Below are 16,992 nucleotides of genomic sequence, written 5' to 3'. Positions count from 1 at the left end.
CCATTCATAATAGAAGCGTGTTCTAGAATAGTATTTGAATGAAGAAATATTAGCAAGTGTATATTCTAATAATTTGAAGAAGAGAGATGGATAAAGAGCCCAGCTTGACCCGTATTTTTTATTTTTTTTTGGTTAATATATCTCTCTCTTTCTCAATAAACCACCATCCCAAGTAAAACATGTGATCAATATCAATTATTGGAAGTACAAGACAAATTAATTGCCTACTTTTTACATACATATATAGTAGTGAGAATATACAAAATTAGATATAGAAACAATTACTCAAGACAAGTAAAGCCAAAGGTTGTGTGGTCCTTTTATTGGGATATATATAGCCATGATTCATGAGAATTACATTACAAGATTACAAAGTCACTTTCATGATATGTGAAAACAATATAGTACGTACGTGCAGATTTTGCTTCTTTCTTTTTCATTCTAACAAATGGAGCAATGCAGATCCATTTTACTTAATTTCAGGCGGGGAATCAAGTAAAGATATGCTAATACATCATATAGATTATGTAGTTTCATGATCACATGCAGATAATCTCCTTTCTTTTTTTTCTTGTCGTTGATGCAAAAAAAAGAAGAAATAATTTTTAATGTTTTTATCAAAGATTCTTTAATCAAGAATGTTGCGAGATGAAAGGTAACAATTTCACATTAGAGAGAATGGATGAACTTAAGAAACATTCTCTTTAATGGGTCTTTACAACATGAATATAAGTTAGGGAAAGTTTTACACTAATTTGTATAAAATAGGTATATTTGTTTTTATATATTACTTTTTATCTAATTTACTAAACTATTATTTTGACAGACGGCCATACATTATAAGAATTTCAATAAATTGGTCAAAAACCATTGAGCTTCAAATCATCTTTTGATAAATATAACAAAAAAACTTTTATTAAATAAAATGAAAACATATCCGTAGAAGAGAATCATAATTACTGCCTGCAAGACCTTGGAAACATAGTGCCACTTGTCAATTAGCAGTCTCGCGGCATATGCTGATTAAAAATTTGAACTCTATAAATTTACTATTTAAATTTTTTAATATTAAATTTATTATATTTTTAAATTATGAATTCATATATATATGGAATAAGCCTAAATAAAATCAAATGCAAACATGGGATATATTGATGATTTGTTTATCAAATCAAAGGGATAAGTTATAAGTATATGATATTTGATGACTCTATTTTTTTAATTCGAATATCTAATCCTTTAGCTAGAGTCTTTTTGTCGTCCTCCAAATATATGATAAACTATATTTAATCTTATCGGCTCAGATGAATTATGCCAAAAGCACAGTCAATTAATAGTATATATCCAGCTAAAATATGTATATGTTTTAACCAAAAAACCATAATATAATGTGGAAATGAACATTACTTAACGTGCTAATTAGGATTTTTTAAAACTACTAATTAAGACACCCCTCATGATATTCTTCCATTAACAAAATTTAGCAATAAATTTAAACATGCTAATCACGTTTTTTTAACTATTAAGACACCCATGGACCATGTGGATGATATTTTTCCATTAATTAAATAACATATGGTTGTGGCATTTTTCTTTGGGTGCAACTGTGCTAGCAAGAAAAGAAAATTTCAAGGTTACGTTGACATAAGCTAGCAGATTTACAATAATTCTGATTAATTTTATAAAAAATTAAATACCATGCTTATGATATAATGCATATACTAATATGATAATAACAGCAATCAAATCGTAAAAGTAATCTGATCAAGTAGATGATTTTCTTTCATTCAGTGAACCAAAAAAATTATGTGAATAACGTGAAGAAAAAAATAATGTAGGACACATATTAAAAAATAATGTAGGACACATATTTTGAAACACATGAAACACACAATTGAGAATTACACGGATTAAAATATCTTGTATAGTACCAATGTATATAACTTAAATTCATAGTAAAAAGATAGAGATCGTACACTGTAAATATCTTCCGGTTATTTATGTGAATAATTATGTCTACATCTACGGACAAGGAAGAGAAATTTCACTGTCTAAGAAATGTCCTCCACATATATAATGATAAAAAGGAAAATATTAAACTGCAAACTATAATTATTTATCTGGACAAAAGTCCAAAAATATAAATTTGATTGAAACTTGAAAATTTGGGATATCGACAATATCTCTCAAATAAATTATTGTTAAATTGACTAATAGGAAAGAAAGAAAGAAAAAAAAAAGTGTACACCAGTTTTAAAAGGAAGCTAAAGAGTCGTTCCTCACAAAAATTTTCTTTTGATGAATATTAGTTTATTTTCTTGGGATTTCTTCTTTTTAAAATAGTACTCCCTCTGTCCATTTTTACTTGATACACACGATAAATAAAATAATAATTATATTCCATTTTTGAATATAATAAATTTAATATTTTGAAAAATAATGACTATAATTAATAATAAAGGTAAAATAAATATTAAGTGAGAAATTATATTTTGATTTTTTACACTAAACAAGAAAACATTATTTGAAAAGGCAATTGCACGTCTTTATTCTTAATATATGTTGTTTAAGACTAATATTGACACATCCAAGGAAACAATTCGATTTTCATACAATATCTTGTTTCTTGTACAATTTTTTGATGATCTACGAAACCTAGTTTGATATGTGAAATTAATTTCCACAAATTATTTACCTAAACGTTTTGACTTTAATGTGAAGGAAGAATTCATAAATACCACTAGCATACACCAACATAGATTGTGGTGCAGTGGTGAAACTGTTTTACCCTTAACCAGAGGTCTCGGGTTCGAGTTCTATGATTGAATTTTTTTTTGTTGAGAGCGCCACAACCGAATGGCCCTGCAGTGCGTCATCGGGATTAATCAGGGCTCCACGGGCTCCTGACACTGATTGATAATCGCCCCCCCCCCCCCAAAAAAAAGTACCACTAGCATACGTTCTTCTTTTTCTTTTTGTATTTGATTTTCTTATTATCAATGTGAAATGAATTTAAATAAAATTAAAGATTCCTATAGTCGATTCTAATTTCTAACTTATTTGGGGTGAAACGTTGTTATTATTTCTCATAATAATCTTATATATGTTTGTGTAGACACACATCATTAATATACTTTTTACCCTTTTCACCTAAGAACAAAAGAGTGAACTCAGTATATATTCATGGTCCCTCTACTTTTGAAGTGGGGAAAAGAATAGGAAAAAGAAAACAAAGAAAAGGAGAAAGAAATTAAATAAGCATGGATAAGCTCTATTGAATTAGCTGGAGGATTACAATAGGTTGTGTGTTTCCTTATCATGGCCAAGTCATCTAGTTTCTATCTATTTGAGGTCCAGCATTCAAATTAAATTTAAATAATTCTGAAGTGATTTTTTTTTTATATTAATTTAAATATAAAGAGTTATTTTTATCTATGTTCGTTTGTGGGAAATAATTACAAATACCCTATAAAATTAATCAAAATACCTGATCCGAACAGTATAATTATTATTAAAAAAACGAAAAGGTCACCTACCTTCTGGGAAGAACACGTTGTCCATGTAGCTTGGAACAAGGAAGAAAAGACACAACTGAAGAAAAGACAACAAATGGGGCGTCTATTAGTACAAAGAAGATGAACCTGAGCCATATAAAAGGGCACATGCTAATCTGAATTTTGCAAATGCTAAGGTTTTTGTCAGTATTGTGAGTTTAGTCTACCCCACTTGGATAAAATCTAATGACAACAATTAAGAATGGTCAACAACTATAATTAGGTGCTTCCCACTTCTCATTAATTCCCTAATTGATTAATTCCACCATCTTTATCTCTTCCACAACAAATATCCCTCTAATCGGCATTATCCATTAAATGGGTTTAAGAATGTTGTAGAATACAAGCAAGCACAAAATTAGTTGATGACTCCACGTAGGATTATTGTCCTAAAAACTCACTCATTTTTTTTTCTTACACGAAAGATGCTGTAAAGTGATATATTCGACAACGTTTTAATGACGTAACACCTGATTTTTAGAGGAAAAAAGAGTAGAAATTATTAAAACCCAACCCGTTTTAACCAAAAACCTCATATCCGATCCAACACCTGATCTGTAACGATATGCTAAACCTATGCCCCAAAAAAAAGTTGTCCATGTAAGTTAGATCACACATTGTGCGCACGTATAACAATGGCACAACACATATCTCCATATGTAGAATATAGTAGTATTTTAGTAAATTTGTAGTCTCAACTTGTGCAGAGTCAATTCCATCATCAATGAGGAGCATACAGTTACAGTTACTAGAGTTAACATCGACCACTTTGATGCAATCTATAAATAGAAAATTTCCTTAAGGGCTTCACCGAACAACACCATGACTTATACAATTCTTGGATGTGTGGAGAATAATCAAAGAATAGGCTCCATGTTGCTGAGCAAGAATACCAAGAACTCGCCAAAAATTTATGATTTATGATAAACTTCAATGTGCATATATTACTGTCTGTATCAACATGATTGAATATTTGAATTTGACACCTTGTTGCTATACCTCAAGGTGTTGGAATCTCTCTGTAACACCGTTGTTCATAGTCTCCTGATTACTAGCACATGCAGCAGAAGCAGATTTACCATGTTCAATATACTCCAAGAAGTCCATCACATGTGGATCAGTCCATGGACATCCCCGTGGTGCTTCAGGACCTGCTACCCAGCCAAGATGGCCTCCTTTTGGGGTTACAATCAACATACAGTTTGAGTTCTCCTGAGGGAACATCACAAAGATTAGCTGCAATGTATGTCTTCAAGCACAAACTTAATCATTGTGCATGCACTCCTACAATTGAGCCACAGGCGGATCAAGGATTTGAACTTTATGGATTCGCGATTTTCTGAACCAATATTTCATTTGATTATTTGTGTCAGAACATATTATTTGTACCTATCTACTGTTGTTTTAACACGAATATACAGGGGTCTCAGCAGAAGCTACTGGATTAGTTGAACCCGCTCACTATTTATACTGTAGAATCTTCCCCTTAGTTGAGCATCCTATACTGGTCTCAAGTATCATGTGATAGATTCTTTATGCCAACAAGCTAAAAGCACTAAAATACAACTCCCTCCGTCCAATTTATGTGGCACTGCTTGATTTGACATGAAGTTCAAGAAAAAAAAAACTTTTGAAATTTGTGATCCAAAACACTACTTGACCATTTGTGTGGAAGGGAATTTTAAAAGTTAAATTGTTTCGGACTACAGGAAGGTGACATTCTTTTTGGGACCGACTAGGAAAGAAAGTGTGCCACATAAATTGGGATAGACAGAGTAGTTACTTGGTAAATGAACTTCAATTTAGGGTATTGAACCCAAATCAGCTTTACTTTAGGAATGCATTTGTTTCAAGTGATGATTACGCTTTGTACTAGAGCATCTTTAACATCCTGGGGATCAAATGAACAATGCAAAGGTACACCTAGAACTCAATTCCACCAGCAATTTAGCAGACTATTTGAAAGGAAGAGATTCGTCAAACTTTTTAAGGAAAACAGAAAACGTAATTATCCTTAAACATAGGTTGCACTGTTACTACTGGTTTGTAACCCTCCTGCCAGCATCTTCTTATTGCTGGCTTATATCAATAAAATTTTACTCCCTGCCTATCTACAACAACAACATACCTATTGTAATTCCACAAGTGGGGTCGTAAATTAGAGTACAACAACAACAACCCAGTGAAATCCCACAACGTGAGGTCTGGGGAAGGTAAAGTGTACGCAGACCTTACTCCTACCAGGGTAGGATGGCTGTTTCCGAGAGACCCTCGGCTCAATAAAAGCATAAAAAGAACTCAGATAAGGCTAAGAAGTTCAAAGCGATCTGGAAAAGCAAATAACGAAAGAGACAAAGATAAAATAGAGTAATCAAAGTACAGAAAGTAATAAATAATAATAGAAATCAGAGCACAAGAAATTATAGTGCGCTAATGCGCCTACTAATACGAAAGAATAACGAGACTATGTACTAGCTTTCTACCCTAATATGGGTCCACCACACCCTCCTATCTAAGGTCATGTCCTCGATAAGCTGTAACTGCGCCATGTCCTGTCTAATCACCTCTTCTCAATATTTCTTCGGCCTACCCCTACCTCTTCTGAAAGCATCCATGGCCAACCTCTTACACCTCCACACTGGGGCATCTGTGTCTCTCCTCTTCACATGCCCAAACCATCTCAGTCGCATTTTCCGCATCTTGTTCTCCACCGAGGTCACTCCTACCTTGTTCCGAATAGCCTCATTTCTAATCTTATCGCTCCTGGTATGCCCACACATCCATCTCAACATTCTCATCTCGGCAACTTTCATCTTTTGAACGTGAGAGACCTTAACTAGCCAACACTCCATCCCATATAACATAGCCGGTCTAACCACCACTTTGTAGAACTTTGTGGTGGCACCTTCTTGTCACATAGCACACCGGAAGCGAGCCTCCATTTCATCCACCCTGCCCCACTACGATGTGTGACATCATCGTCAATCTCCCCGCTGCCTTGCATGATAGACCCAAGGTACTTGAAACTACTGTTCTTTTGGATGGCCTAGTCACCAAGCCTAACTTCCGCGCCAACCTCCTGAGGTGTCTCACTGAACTTGCACTCTAAGTATTCTGTCTTGGTCCTACTCAGCTTAAACTCTTTAGACTCCAAGGTATGTCTCCAATCCTGCAACTTAGCGTTAACTCCACTACGAGTCTCATCGATCAGAACTATGTCGTCTGCGAAAAGCATACACCATGGCACCTCACCTTGAATTTGTCGCGTCAATCCATCCATCACCAAGGCAAATAAAAACGGACTAAGCGTTGATCCTTGATGCAACCTCATCACAACTAGAAAGTGCTCTGAGCCCCTCCTACTGTCCTTACCCTGGTTTTGGCACCCTCATACATGTCCTTGATCACCTTAATGTACGCCACAGGTACACCTTTAGCCTCCAAACATAAACCTTTTCTAGGTCGATGAATACCATATGCAAGTCCCTCTTCCTCTCCCTATACTGCTCCATCAGTCTTCTCATAAGATGGATGGCTTCTGTAGTTGAGCATTCCGGCATAAATCCGAACTGATTCTCTGAAATAGACACGCCTCTCCTCACCCTCATCTCCACCACTCTTTCCCACACTTTCATAGTATGGCTTAGAAGTTTGATACCTCTATAGTTGTTGTAGCTCTGGATATCCCCTTTGTTTTTGTATAGAGGGATCATTACGCTCGACCTCCATTCTTCGGGCATCGTTGTCGTCTTAAAGATGACATTAAATAACCTAGTCAGCCACTCCAAACCTACCGAGCTCGCGCTCTTCCAAAATTTTGCAGAAATCTCGTCAGGTCCAGTCGCTCTTCCCCAATGCATCCTACGCAAGCACCCTTAACCTCTTCGACCGTAATACTCCTGCAACACCCAAAATCGTGACGCCTCCTTGTATGTTCCAAATCTCCCAACACAATCTCTCTGTCCTCTTCTTCATTCAAAAGTTTATGGAAGTATGACTGTCATCTCTGTTTAATGAGGGTCTCCTTTACCAATATTTTTCCATGCTCGTCCTTAATGCACTTCACTTGATCCACATCACGTGCCCTTCTCTCCCGCGCCCTGGCTAGCCTGAACAATTTCCTATCCCCACCTTTCCCTTCTAGTTCAACATAAAGGCGTTCAAAAGCTGCCGTTTTTGTTGTCGAAACCGCCGACTTGGCCTCCTTCCTCGCTATCTTATAAAGTTCCCTATTCATCCACTTCTCCACCTCACCCTTGCTTTCTATCAACTTCGCATACGCCATCTTTTTTGCTTCCACCTTCCCTTGCACTTCTCCATTCCACCACCAGTCCCTTCGATGCCGACCACGGCTACTTGTCGAGACTCCCAACACTTCCCTTGCTACAACCCTAATACAACTAGCCGTCCCATCCCACATACTGTTCGCATCCCCACTACTATCTCAGGCCCCCATATCCTTCAATGTCTCTCCCATCTCCAGGGCACTAGCCGTGGTCAAACTCCCCCATCTGATCCTAGGTCGTAAATTAGAGTATTCCGTAATAATTTAGCGGATCATAGTCCTTCGCCAATCCTTTTAGAGCATACTTAAATATTCTCCGTCCAAGAATATCCCATCCAGATACAAATTGATCCTTCTACATAAGAAAACCAATGAGTAACTACTGGATCCAACTAGCCTTTCCATATACCATTAAGATATAATTTTAAGCTCTTCTCTTGAGACACATGCCAAGAAAGAAGACCTCCAATTTGAGATGTAATATTATTGTATTAGATAAAAATGAGATGAAGTTGAGCATAGTTTACTTTGTTGCCAATGTTTTTCCTCTTCATACTTAAACATAATCCTTACAATTGTTTCTTTGAAGTGTTAAAGGTCTAAAAAAAAAATTGAATATTTTACTCTAATATGATTATCTAGCTTTTGCAATCTAGCAGGCTGAGGGTATAACAAACTATCAGTGCTTTGCCTGACTGATCCATATAAATTATAATGAATAAAGGGAGTCTGGATTACTACGAAGAAAACAAAATCTAAGGGACTATCCTTGCTTGGCTAAACAATAAGAAACTGCAAGGATAACAAGAAATAAAAATATCTTTGGCTGAATTACATATGCACATCAACAAACAATGAGAAAATATCAACAAAATAAAATGGGCTATGAGAATGAATAGTATCTACCTCAATATCTTTATGAGGGATTCCTCTGGATGGAGCAATTGGATCATTTGCAGCCTCCACAAATAAAGAAGAGTAAGTTAACTTTGCATTTTGTCTTAGTTACCACTTGCAGAATCTTAATAAGCATAGAAAAAGAACTGGAGTGCTTACATTTCCACCTTTCTTGCCCACTCCCCACAGCCTTTTCTTTTAAGTTAAAAAGATTAACAAAATACTTCTGAGATTCTATTGAAGTTACTTCATATTTACCACCAACACCAGGTCTTTTTTACTACTGTTTTAATAACAATATATACCATAGTGACCAGAAATCAACAACCACAGAGAACAGCAAAGAAAATGCAGTGAAATTTCAAACTGCAGAGACACAAAATCTAAATCATTCACGACTTATTCTTACGGATTATCAGTAAAGATTAAAAAGCGAAGCAACCGCCTGAGATTCAAAAAGGGAACACACTGTATTAATGAGAGGCATAACTTGTCTAACTTTTGGCAGAGGACTGAACAGGACAAGTCGCTTTTTGATAGGTTATGCAAGATTACTTATATATTATTTATCCCTCTCTTCCCCCTCCTTTCTCTCTTTTGCGTTTCCTCCTTTCTATTTTTGAGGAGAGACGCAAAGAGATGGAATGTTTCTCTTTAAATCACAATAAGATTTTTGATAACTACAAATGTGTATTGTCTAAAGGAAACACAAAGTTAAAACATATGTTCTCTCTCAAGTTTCAGCTTTTTTAAATGGAATTTTAACTTATATGATATGATGTTCAGATTTTGTCCAAGAAAAGTGTACATTTTAACTCTCCTGACCATGAACTCTAGACCTATAAATGGCATCTGCAGTACGATAAATAACAAACAAACAAAAACAAATAACAAACAAACAGAAACGGACAATGGAGAGTAAATGGCTGAAGCAAACTTACTTGGATACAAAGCAGAGGTGTACAGACATTTGTAATGGAATTTGAGCTGCTTGAGTTAGAATAGTAATCATCCACAGACTTGAATCCAAATGAAACTGCAAAAGTTGAAGGCACTTACTGATAAGTTCAGATGAAATCATATACGATTTTTTTGTTACTGCATACAAGCATAAACACCTCGTGTCAGTCCATCATCAAACTCTCTGACAGTTTTGGCATTGGCAGCTAATGATATCTTAAATTCGCCTTCCATATCTTCAAACAGTAGAGCATGCCTATAAACTAAGAGATCTAGTTAAAAAGAGGTAAAATGTACCCCAGGAAAAAAAAGGGGAAACTGAATTATGCAATTACTTTTTGAAAATTTTGCAGAGAGAATTTGCTAATGCTTTGTCATAAACATTGTTAAAACCCTTATGGAAATCTTCGTCTGCAATGACCAAATTGAAAGGATTGCACAAGGAAACAGCACCAGAGAGAAGGCAAGAATGAGATTCCTGCAATGGAAAGATAAAATATGAGAGATGGGCAGCACATGGATTCCTGCAGGTAGATAAGTTGAGATAACGACCTCAGAGCAATGAAATTGAAAGGTAAACACAAACCAAATAACAACTCAGTGAACGCCCACATACATGAGATCAATCAGTCAAGCACCCCCATCTTTATTGTGTTTAATTAAATTGACGATAAATGCACCATTAAACAAAACAATATTAAAAAGCAGTTTATAAGAATTCATGTACTCCAACCACTCCAATTTTATTTCATCATTTGCCCAAGATTAAAATCAGTTCATTACGGAACCAAAAGTTTATTGTCTTCGAAAATAGTCAAAATACAAATAGTGCAACTGATAGGCAATATTGTTGAAGACAAATACAGCAACTGGTAGTCAATTTTTTGCCAAAAGTTGTTCAAATTTGATCCAGAACAAAGAAAGCACAATGTTGACCCAGGACAAATGAATGGAGACAGCAGTGCTCAATTACCTAGCCAAGTATATAACCAGCTACCAGATTATAGCATAACAGTTCCTTATTTCAAACACATGACCATTCAACATTTACTGCCGACTCTGTCCGTAGAAATTGACTGTAGAGTGACTCCAAAGATAACTTTCAATATGATTAAAAAATAAAAATAAAAAAGCAATAAGAATTAAAGGGTTTTTTAATTTTAAAATAGAAATCCAGTTCAATGAGTGTTTATTGAGATGTCTCAAGGATCTATGTGGGATAAAAGAAGGTAATACATGTTACTGTACCATCCCCTTCTAATCAGTTTTCTTAAGCAGCAACATTGAATTCCTTTTTATGTAGACTTAAATCAGGCTACAGTGGAATAATCTCAATAACCTGAAGATAGAGATGAGGTTTTCAGCAGGTCGGTCTCACCTATCATTTGAATCAGTTGAACTACTTAAAACGCATTAAAAATATACAAGGGTTTGGGGTATTCAAAGAGAGAGATGAAGAATCATTTTGACGATCATAAGCCAGGTCGATGAAAACATGGAATACCAGTGCTAGACACTCGGGGGGTGGGGGTGGCCTAGCGGTCAATAAAGTGGAAAACCTTGGAGACCAAGGTTCAAATCCTAACAGAGACAAAAAAATGTTAGGTGATCTCAGTCTTACCATCTGCCTAAGCCTGCGTGGACAATGTTACCCATGCTTGTGCTAAATGGGAGGTAGCAAATATCCGAGGGAATAGTTAAGATGCGTGCATGCTGGCCAATATAAACGATCGTTATAAGAAAAATGGGACACCATCACTAGATGGTCTAATTATCCAAAATCTCATGAAACCCAATTCAACTGATAAACACCCGGCTATACTAAGCACCAGATATGATATTTTTTTTTTGAGAAATAAGCACCAGAAATGATTGAGAAAAAGAACGGGATACAGCTAAACATTTTTCCTCATTATACTCTCATGATGTAATTTTGCTAGGCGCTAGCATACATATACAGAGTCTTCACCTTCTCTAAATAAACTGAATGATGTTTGCCAGATCACTAAGACTCAGCAGAAGTTACAGTATCAAATTAAATATGCTAACAAGTTCACCATAGCATCATACCAGACAAATTCTTTAGAGCAGCTCGTACTGAAGATGCAAGGTAGATCAATACAAGGACAAATGGAGGAGGAACATTGATAAGCACAAAATGAATTGATTGAGTTACCTGTCCCAAGTAGCGAACAAGAATATTTGCTCCAAGAGACCAGCCTATTGCATATAAATTTGCCGCTGGATAGCGGTTGCTGACATGTGCCACCACTTCATACATATCACCAAGAAATGAAGCTGAATAGAACTGCATGAATTAGCTCATCAATAAAAATGAACAGATAACTCTTACATGTCAAAGATGATTGCATTTTGACATTACTTTGAAGAGGAAGAGTAATATCTTAAAATAATATGTTTCACCTTAATTTGATTGATTCATGACCAGTTGTATGGTTTCATCTTAACAAAATACCGAACTAAAAATTTCAGAATACTTTACCAGTACCATTTGAGAAATAAAGCTGATCAAGTTTGAGAATAATGGAGTTAATTATCTTTTTTTTCATAGGTGATAATGGGGATATAATATGGAGCTATAATAATAATAATGATAATGGAGTTAACTATCAGAAAATTCAAAAGTTCAATGAGGAGCTACAATGATACCAGACTTTGGAAAGTCTACAGTACACATCAAGAACTCTGGAACAGAGAACTCCTTTCGATGCCAAAAATGGAAATACACATTGATTTCCTACCTTGCCTAGGACAGCTTAAACGAAAGCTATGTCTGATACTCTGGTATGAGCCAGATTGCGAGTTTGAAGGTGTACAGATGAAGAAAAGTCCAGGACCAAAAGATACGGAAATTGGGTAGTTAGAGATTATTACTGGGAAGAACAACAAATATCTTCCTCCTTCTTAGGCTCTAATCAAGATATTTGTTACCATGAATGCCACGGAATTGTTATCATCTCTTTGCTTCTTCCCCTCCCCTACCCCAGGTGCACTCTAATTCCCTTAAAAGATATTTGCATTGAAATTAATTTCTAAAGGATCTTCATTGTATTCTTGAAGGTCGTGTCAATCATAAGATCTTGCCTTCTTGGACAATCATTAAATCATACAACAACCATGGCATCCATCCACTGCCTGTAAGTTTGATTTCAACTTGGCAAGGATATCTAGAATTAAAATGGCCACCAGATTTCATATAGTTTTCACATGACGGTCTTGGACCCTTTCCCAGAGCTATTAATCTAGTACTCCCTCCATCCCATATTAGTTGATCATTATACTAAAAATAGTTGACCCATATTAGTTGTCCACCTTACTAAATTAAGAAAGCATTAATTAACTTTTTTCTATATTACCCTTGCAATTAATTCTTTTTGAAAGTGTTCACATTTGTTTATAAAGTTCCCAAGAAGTTTTTAAAGGGGTGAATAAGTAAAATTATTTCTTATTTATGGTTTCTTAAGCACCGTGCAAAATAAAAAGTGATCAACTAATATAGAACGGAGAGAGTATTACCCATGACCGGTCTCAGCCAATTGAAGGTTGCATCCCCCCCCCCCCCAATTTTTTTTTATCTAGATGAAATATTGAAGAGAAAGGAGAAATCTTCCATATTTGAACTTGAACTACAGGGTAGACTTGAAACCTTTCTTACTTGTTTTCGTTCACTATGTTTTAAACCCTTTTTGAAATCACTTGGTGAAAGAGTCTGGATCATGTCAAGCAAGGGAAGGGTACCAACATTTTTGAGAAGATAAATTTTTGAGCCCTTCCGAAGACAAAAGTCCCGGTGAATATTATTTGCATAAACAATAGAATATAATCAGCTTTAAGAGTTCAATCTAATAATTGATGCAATGGAAGCATAAACTTATACTTGGTTCATAAAGATTATTCTTTTAACAAGCATATGAAAATCAGATAAAACAAAAGGCATCAATGCCCTGATGCCAGAAAAAATAAATACAGAAAAATATATTGAGCCGAAAAGAAGCAAAAAGGGCAATCATATAGATAATTGCTCTACTCGTTAGCTTTCTCCAGATATGCCTTCTTCTCTTCGTCAGTCATGAAAGCAGTTAAGGGAAACGACTTTCCAATTCCTATAGGAATCTTGAAGTGAATTTTGTTCTGAGCAGGATCCTCAATGCTCATCTCAACTATTGGCACCCACATAAATAGTTGCTTACTCTTAACTCCAGTCATTTTCTTCATTTTTCCTTTCTCCACGTAGGCAGTGACCTCTGTGGCATAGCTAACTAGAGTTTTTGTTGCAACGAAGTAATGCTCATACGGAGCCTTTTGTTTCATCCACACAAATCCAGTTTCGCGAACACAGCCACATTCTTCAAGGTCTTTAAGAGCAAGGACACCCATGGGAAATCCCAACTCTTTCAGGAGCTCAAGAGAATGATTATAGCACTCTTCAGCTCCATATACAATTTCCGCTCCTGCACGCTCATCTTGGCATGATGTTTTATCACTGGCCATTTTGCAGTGGTATAAGATCGAAAAGGCTCTGAATTGTAAGGTGCAGAATTCAGGTTGTGGTGTGGTGCTTAAATATACACAAAGCAGGAAGGAGAAAGAGAGGACAGATCAAGGTTGTTGACTGGCAGTTGTGCAGAAGGGATCTGGTTGATAGTGTTGTTCACCTAACTATTTGAACAAAAAACACTCAAAAAATGGAGTCAATATGGACAGCAAAAGATCAACCAATTGTGCACAACAAAGGCTGCCAATTCCCATGAACCACATCAACTAACCATACCAACAATTCTCTTCTAAACCAGAAAGTCTGATTAACAGATACAAACATTAGCCAAACTCCACCATAAATCACATCAAAACTAATAGCTGTATCAGTGGGGACGAAATTAAAGATCAAATCTTTATTGATAAATCAATCAACCAAAGTAATGAAAGAACAAAATGAGAGTACCTGGGGAGTTGTCACAGGACTATCTCCACATCCTCTACTATTGAACACCACAACTCTCCAACCCCTACTTCTAGCTCTCAGCAACATATGCCTCACGTACGAGTCATCGCTTCCCCCGGTCAGACCTGGCTGCAATTACTCTCATCAGTACAATTCCATTCTATAGAAAATTCCATTTATCATAATGAAGCAATGGAAAGAAGACTCACAAGCAAAATGAGCAGCGGGGAGTCGGGAGGTAAGCGTCGATCGTCGCCGGAGACCCAATCGAGGGCGACGGAGCCATTATCCTTAGTTCGAAAACACTCTCGCCGGAGACGAACGTCAGGAACGGACCTAAAGAAAGCTGCAAAAATAGTCTCTATATGGCGATTCCATGTGACGATGGGATAAGGACTGTATGGATTATGAAGGGATTTAAAAGCAGATAGAAACTTGTCTCGAGCTCCGCCTGTGACTTCCAGTGATGGATGAGGAACTTTGCCGGCCGACATTGCGGTGGCGCCGGTAGTTTTTGAACGGCGGAACGTGACGTGTAGGTGAGGGGAAGAATTAGAGAGGTTTTTGAGGTGGCGGAAGGAGGAGGAGAAAGGAGTGGCTGAGCCAATGGTGGCTCTAGCCATTGGTTGGTGGAAGTGTCCCCACTGCTCACTGTGCTCTTTTTTGAAGAAGATGGGTCGTGCTGACTGGTGCAACTATAACAAATAAGTAATATTATAACAACAAACAAATAATAAAAAGGCAAACAAAATAACACGCAATAAAAAATAACAAGATAATATGTCAATAATAATAATATATATGCGGACAGACAACATTCTAGTGCTTATAAATTTTCTATTTTAATCTTCAATCTTCGTATCTTATTTAGGGTCGTGTTCTCGATAAATTCCTAGTATGTCATGTTTATCTACCACTTTTGTTTTCAATACTTTTTCGATTTACATCTTCTCAAATTAATCGTGATCAATCTCTCACACCTTCTCACTCACTGAGACATTTATGCATCTCCTATTTACATGCTTAAATCTTCTCAATTTCGTTTCTCTCGTCTTGTCTACCATAGAGATCACTTTCACCTTATCCTTAATGTCTTTATTCTTAATCCTCTCTGGTATGCTCGCACATCCGTCTCAATATCCTCATCTCAATCACTTTAATTTTTTAATGTGCAAGTTTTTTATTGGTCAACACTACGACCCATTCACATATTTAATTTAACAATCATCTTATAAAATAAAAATAAAAATTTATGTGTCTTAATAACTCACATTCTTATCACACAAAACATCAAATACGGACCTCTATTTTCATACAATCTGATCAATTGAATTTACTTAAATACAATTACAAAAAAAAAAAAATTATAAGTTATTTTCAAATATAACTTCAAGTTTAGTTTTGGAATTTGATTGATATTTGCATATACCAGCTAAGAATACACAATATTGTCCGTGTGAGGAAGAAACTTAGCTGAACTAGAAGATAGGTCGTTCAGTATTTGAGGAAGCTTAAAGAAATATTTTGAGAACAATTTAAGAAGGAATTGACCACTGCAATAATGACTTATCATACATGAAAAATAATTTAGGGGGCTAGCTATAAATACAAAAATAGTTCATACACAAATCAAAAAGGAAATTACAAAAAAGGTGGAGTTTTAAAGATTATACTTAATACAGAAATTTTGTAACTAATTGTTTCTTTCTGTTTGAGATTTCAGAGTCACCATGCCTACAACTTACAAGGTGGTTAAATTCTCTAGAGTGCTTTTAAGTAGAGGTATTTACGGGTCGATTATTGATCAAAGTTAAAATTAAATTAATTTAAAATTATTAAAATCAAATTAAACCAAATAAAATATATATTCATCGATTTGGTTGTTATCGGTTTTGGTTTGATTTGATTCGCTTATTCGGTTATTAATAATACACAAAAATAAAAATAACGATTCATTCAAAAGAGAAAAAAAGACAATAATTGATTCAATAAATAAATAAATTATCTTCGAATCATTTTGGATCTTATAATTCTTATACCACAACTTTAATTATGTTTAACTTCCTACTTATATTGTTAGCTAATTCAATGTACTAAATAACCTAAACTTATTGAATAATGCATAAGCTAATGATTTATGTGTGCTGCATTTTTTGCATAACAAAGTGTTCATAAAAAATAATATATTATGTATATAAAATTATAAAAATATATGTATATAATTGTAGGTTTGGTTCGGTTATTTCTTCGATTTTCTTGAACAAAATCAAATATTATCGATTTTTAAAAATATAAAATCAAACCAACTAAAAAATTGATTTATTTACTTGATT

At 35.2% G+C, this 16,992-nt stretch overlaps 2 protein-coding genes across 2 annotated transcripts; both read right to left on the bottom strand.

Moving 5' to 3' along the window:
* Positions 1–4,334: 4,334 nt before the first annotated feature.
* On the bottom strand, positions 4,335–15,378 carry LOC129890234 (embryogenesis-associated protein EMB8). The gene is made up of 8 exons (XM_055965802.1): positions 14,869–15,378; positions 14,660–14,788; positions 11,873–12,004; positions 10,032–10,174; positions 9,855–9,952; positions 9,678–9,772; positions 8,746–8,799; positions 4,335–4,766 (listed from the first exon to the last, which is right to left on the bottom strand). The coding sequence occupies exons 1-8, from the start codon at positions 15,280–15,282 to the stop codon at positions 4,548–4,550; spliced, it is 1,284 nt and encodes a 427-aa protein (XP_055821777.1). The 5' UTR covers positions 15,283–15,378; the 3' UTR covers positions 4,335–4,547.
* LOC129890235 (uncharacterized) lies at positions 13,595–14,651 on the bottom strand. Its single transcript, XM_055965803.1, has one exon. It carries the CDS (start codon positions 14,206–14,208, stop codon positions 13,741–13,743), a length of 468 nt encoding a protein of 155 aa, XP_055821778.1. The 5' UTR covers positions 14,209–14,651; the 3' UTR covers positions 13,595–13,740.
* Positions 15,379–16,992: the final 1,614 nt, after the last annotated feature.

Source organism: Solanum dulcamara, chromosome 5 (assembly GCF_947179165.1).
Source record: "Solanum dulcamara chromosome 5, daSolDulc1.2, whole genome shotgun sequence".
Classification (NCBI taxonomy): domain Eukaryota; kingdom Viridiplantae; phylum Streptophyta; class Magnoliopsida; order Solanales; family Solanaceae; genus Solanum; species Solanum dulcamara.
Note: the sequence above shows the minus strand (reverse complement) of the source record. Positions and strands in the feature narration are given on the sequence as shown.

Excerpts from the sequence above, each read along its gene's own strand:
- LOC129890234 (XM_055965802.1), bottom strand. The coding sequence starts at position 15,282 with ATGGCTAGAGCCACCATTGGCTCAGCCACTCCTTTCTCCTCCTCCTTC. Across the intron at positions 10,175-11,872 it reads TTGTTCGCTACTTGGGACAG|GAATCTCATTCTTGCCTTCT; the intron begins GTAACTCAATCA and ends TTTCCATTGCAG. Across the intron at positions 9,953-10,031 it reads CTCTGCAAAATTTTCAAAAA|GCATGCTCTACTGTTTGAAG; the intron begins GTAATTGCATAA and ends CTTAGTTTATAG.
- LOC129890235 (XM_055965803.1), bottom strand. The coding sequence starts at position 14,208 with ATGGCCAGTGATAAAACATCATGCCAAGATGAGCGTGCAGGAGCGGAA.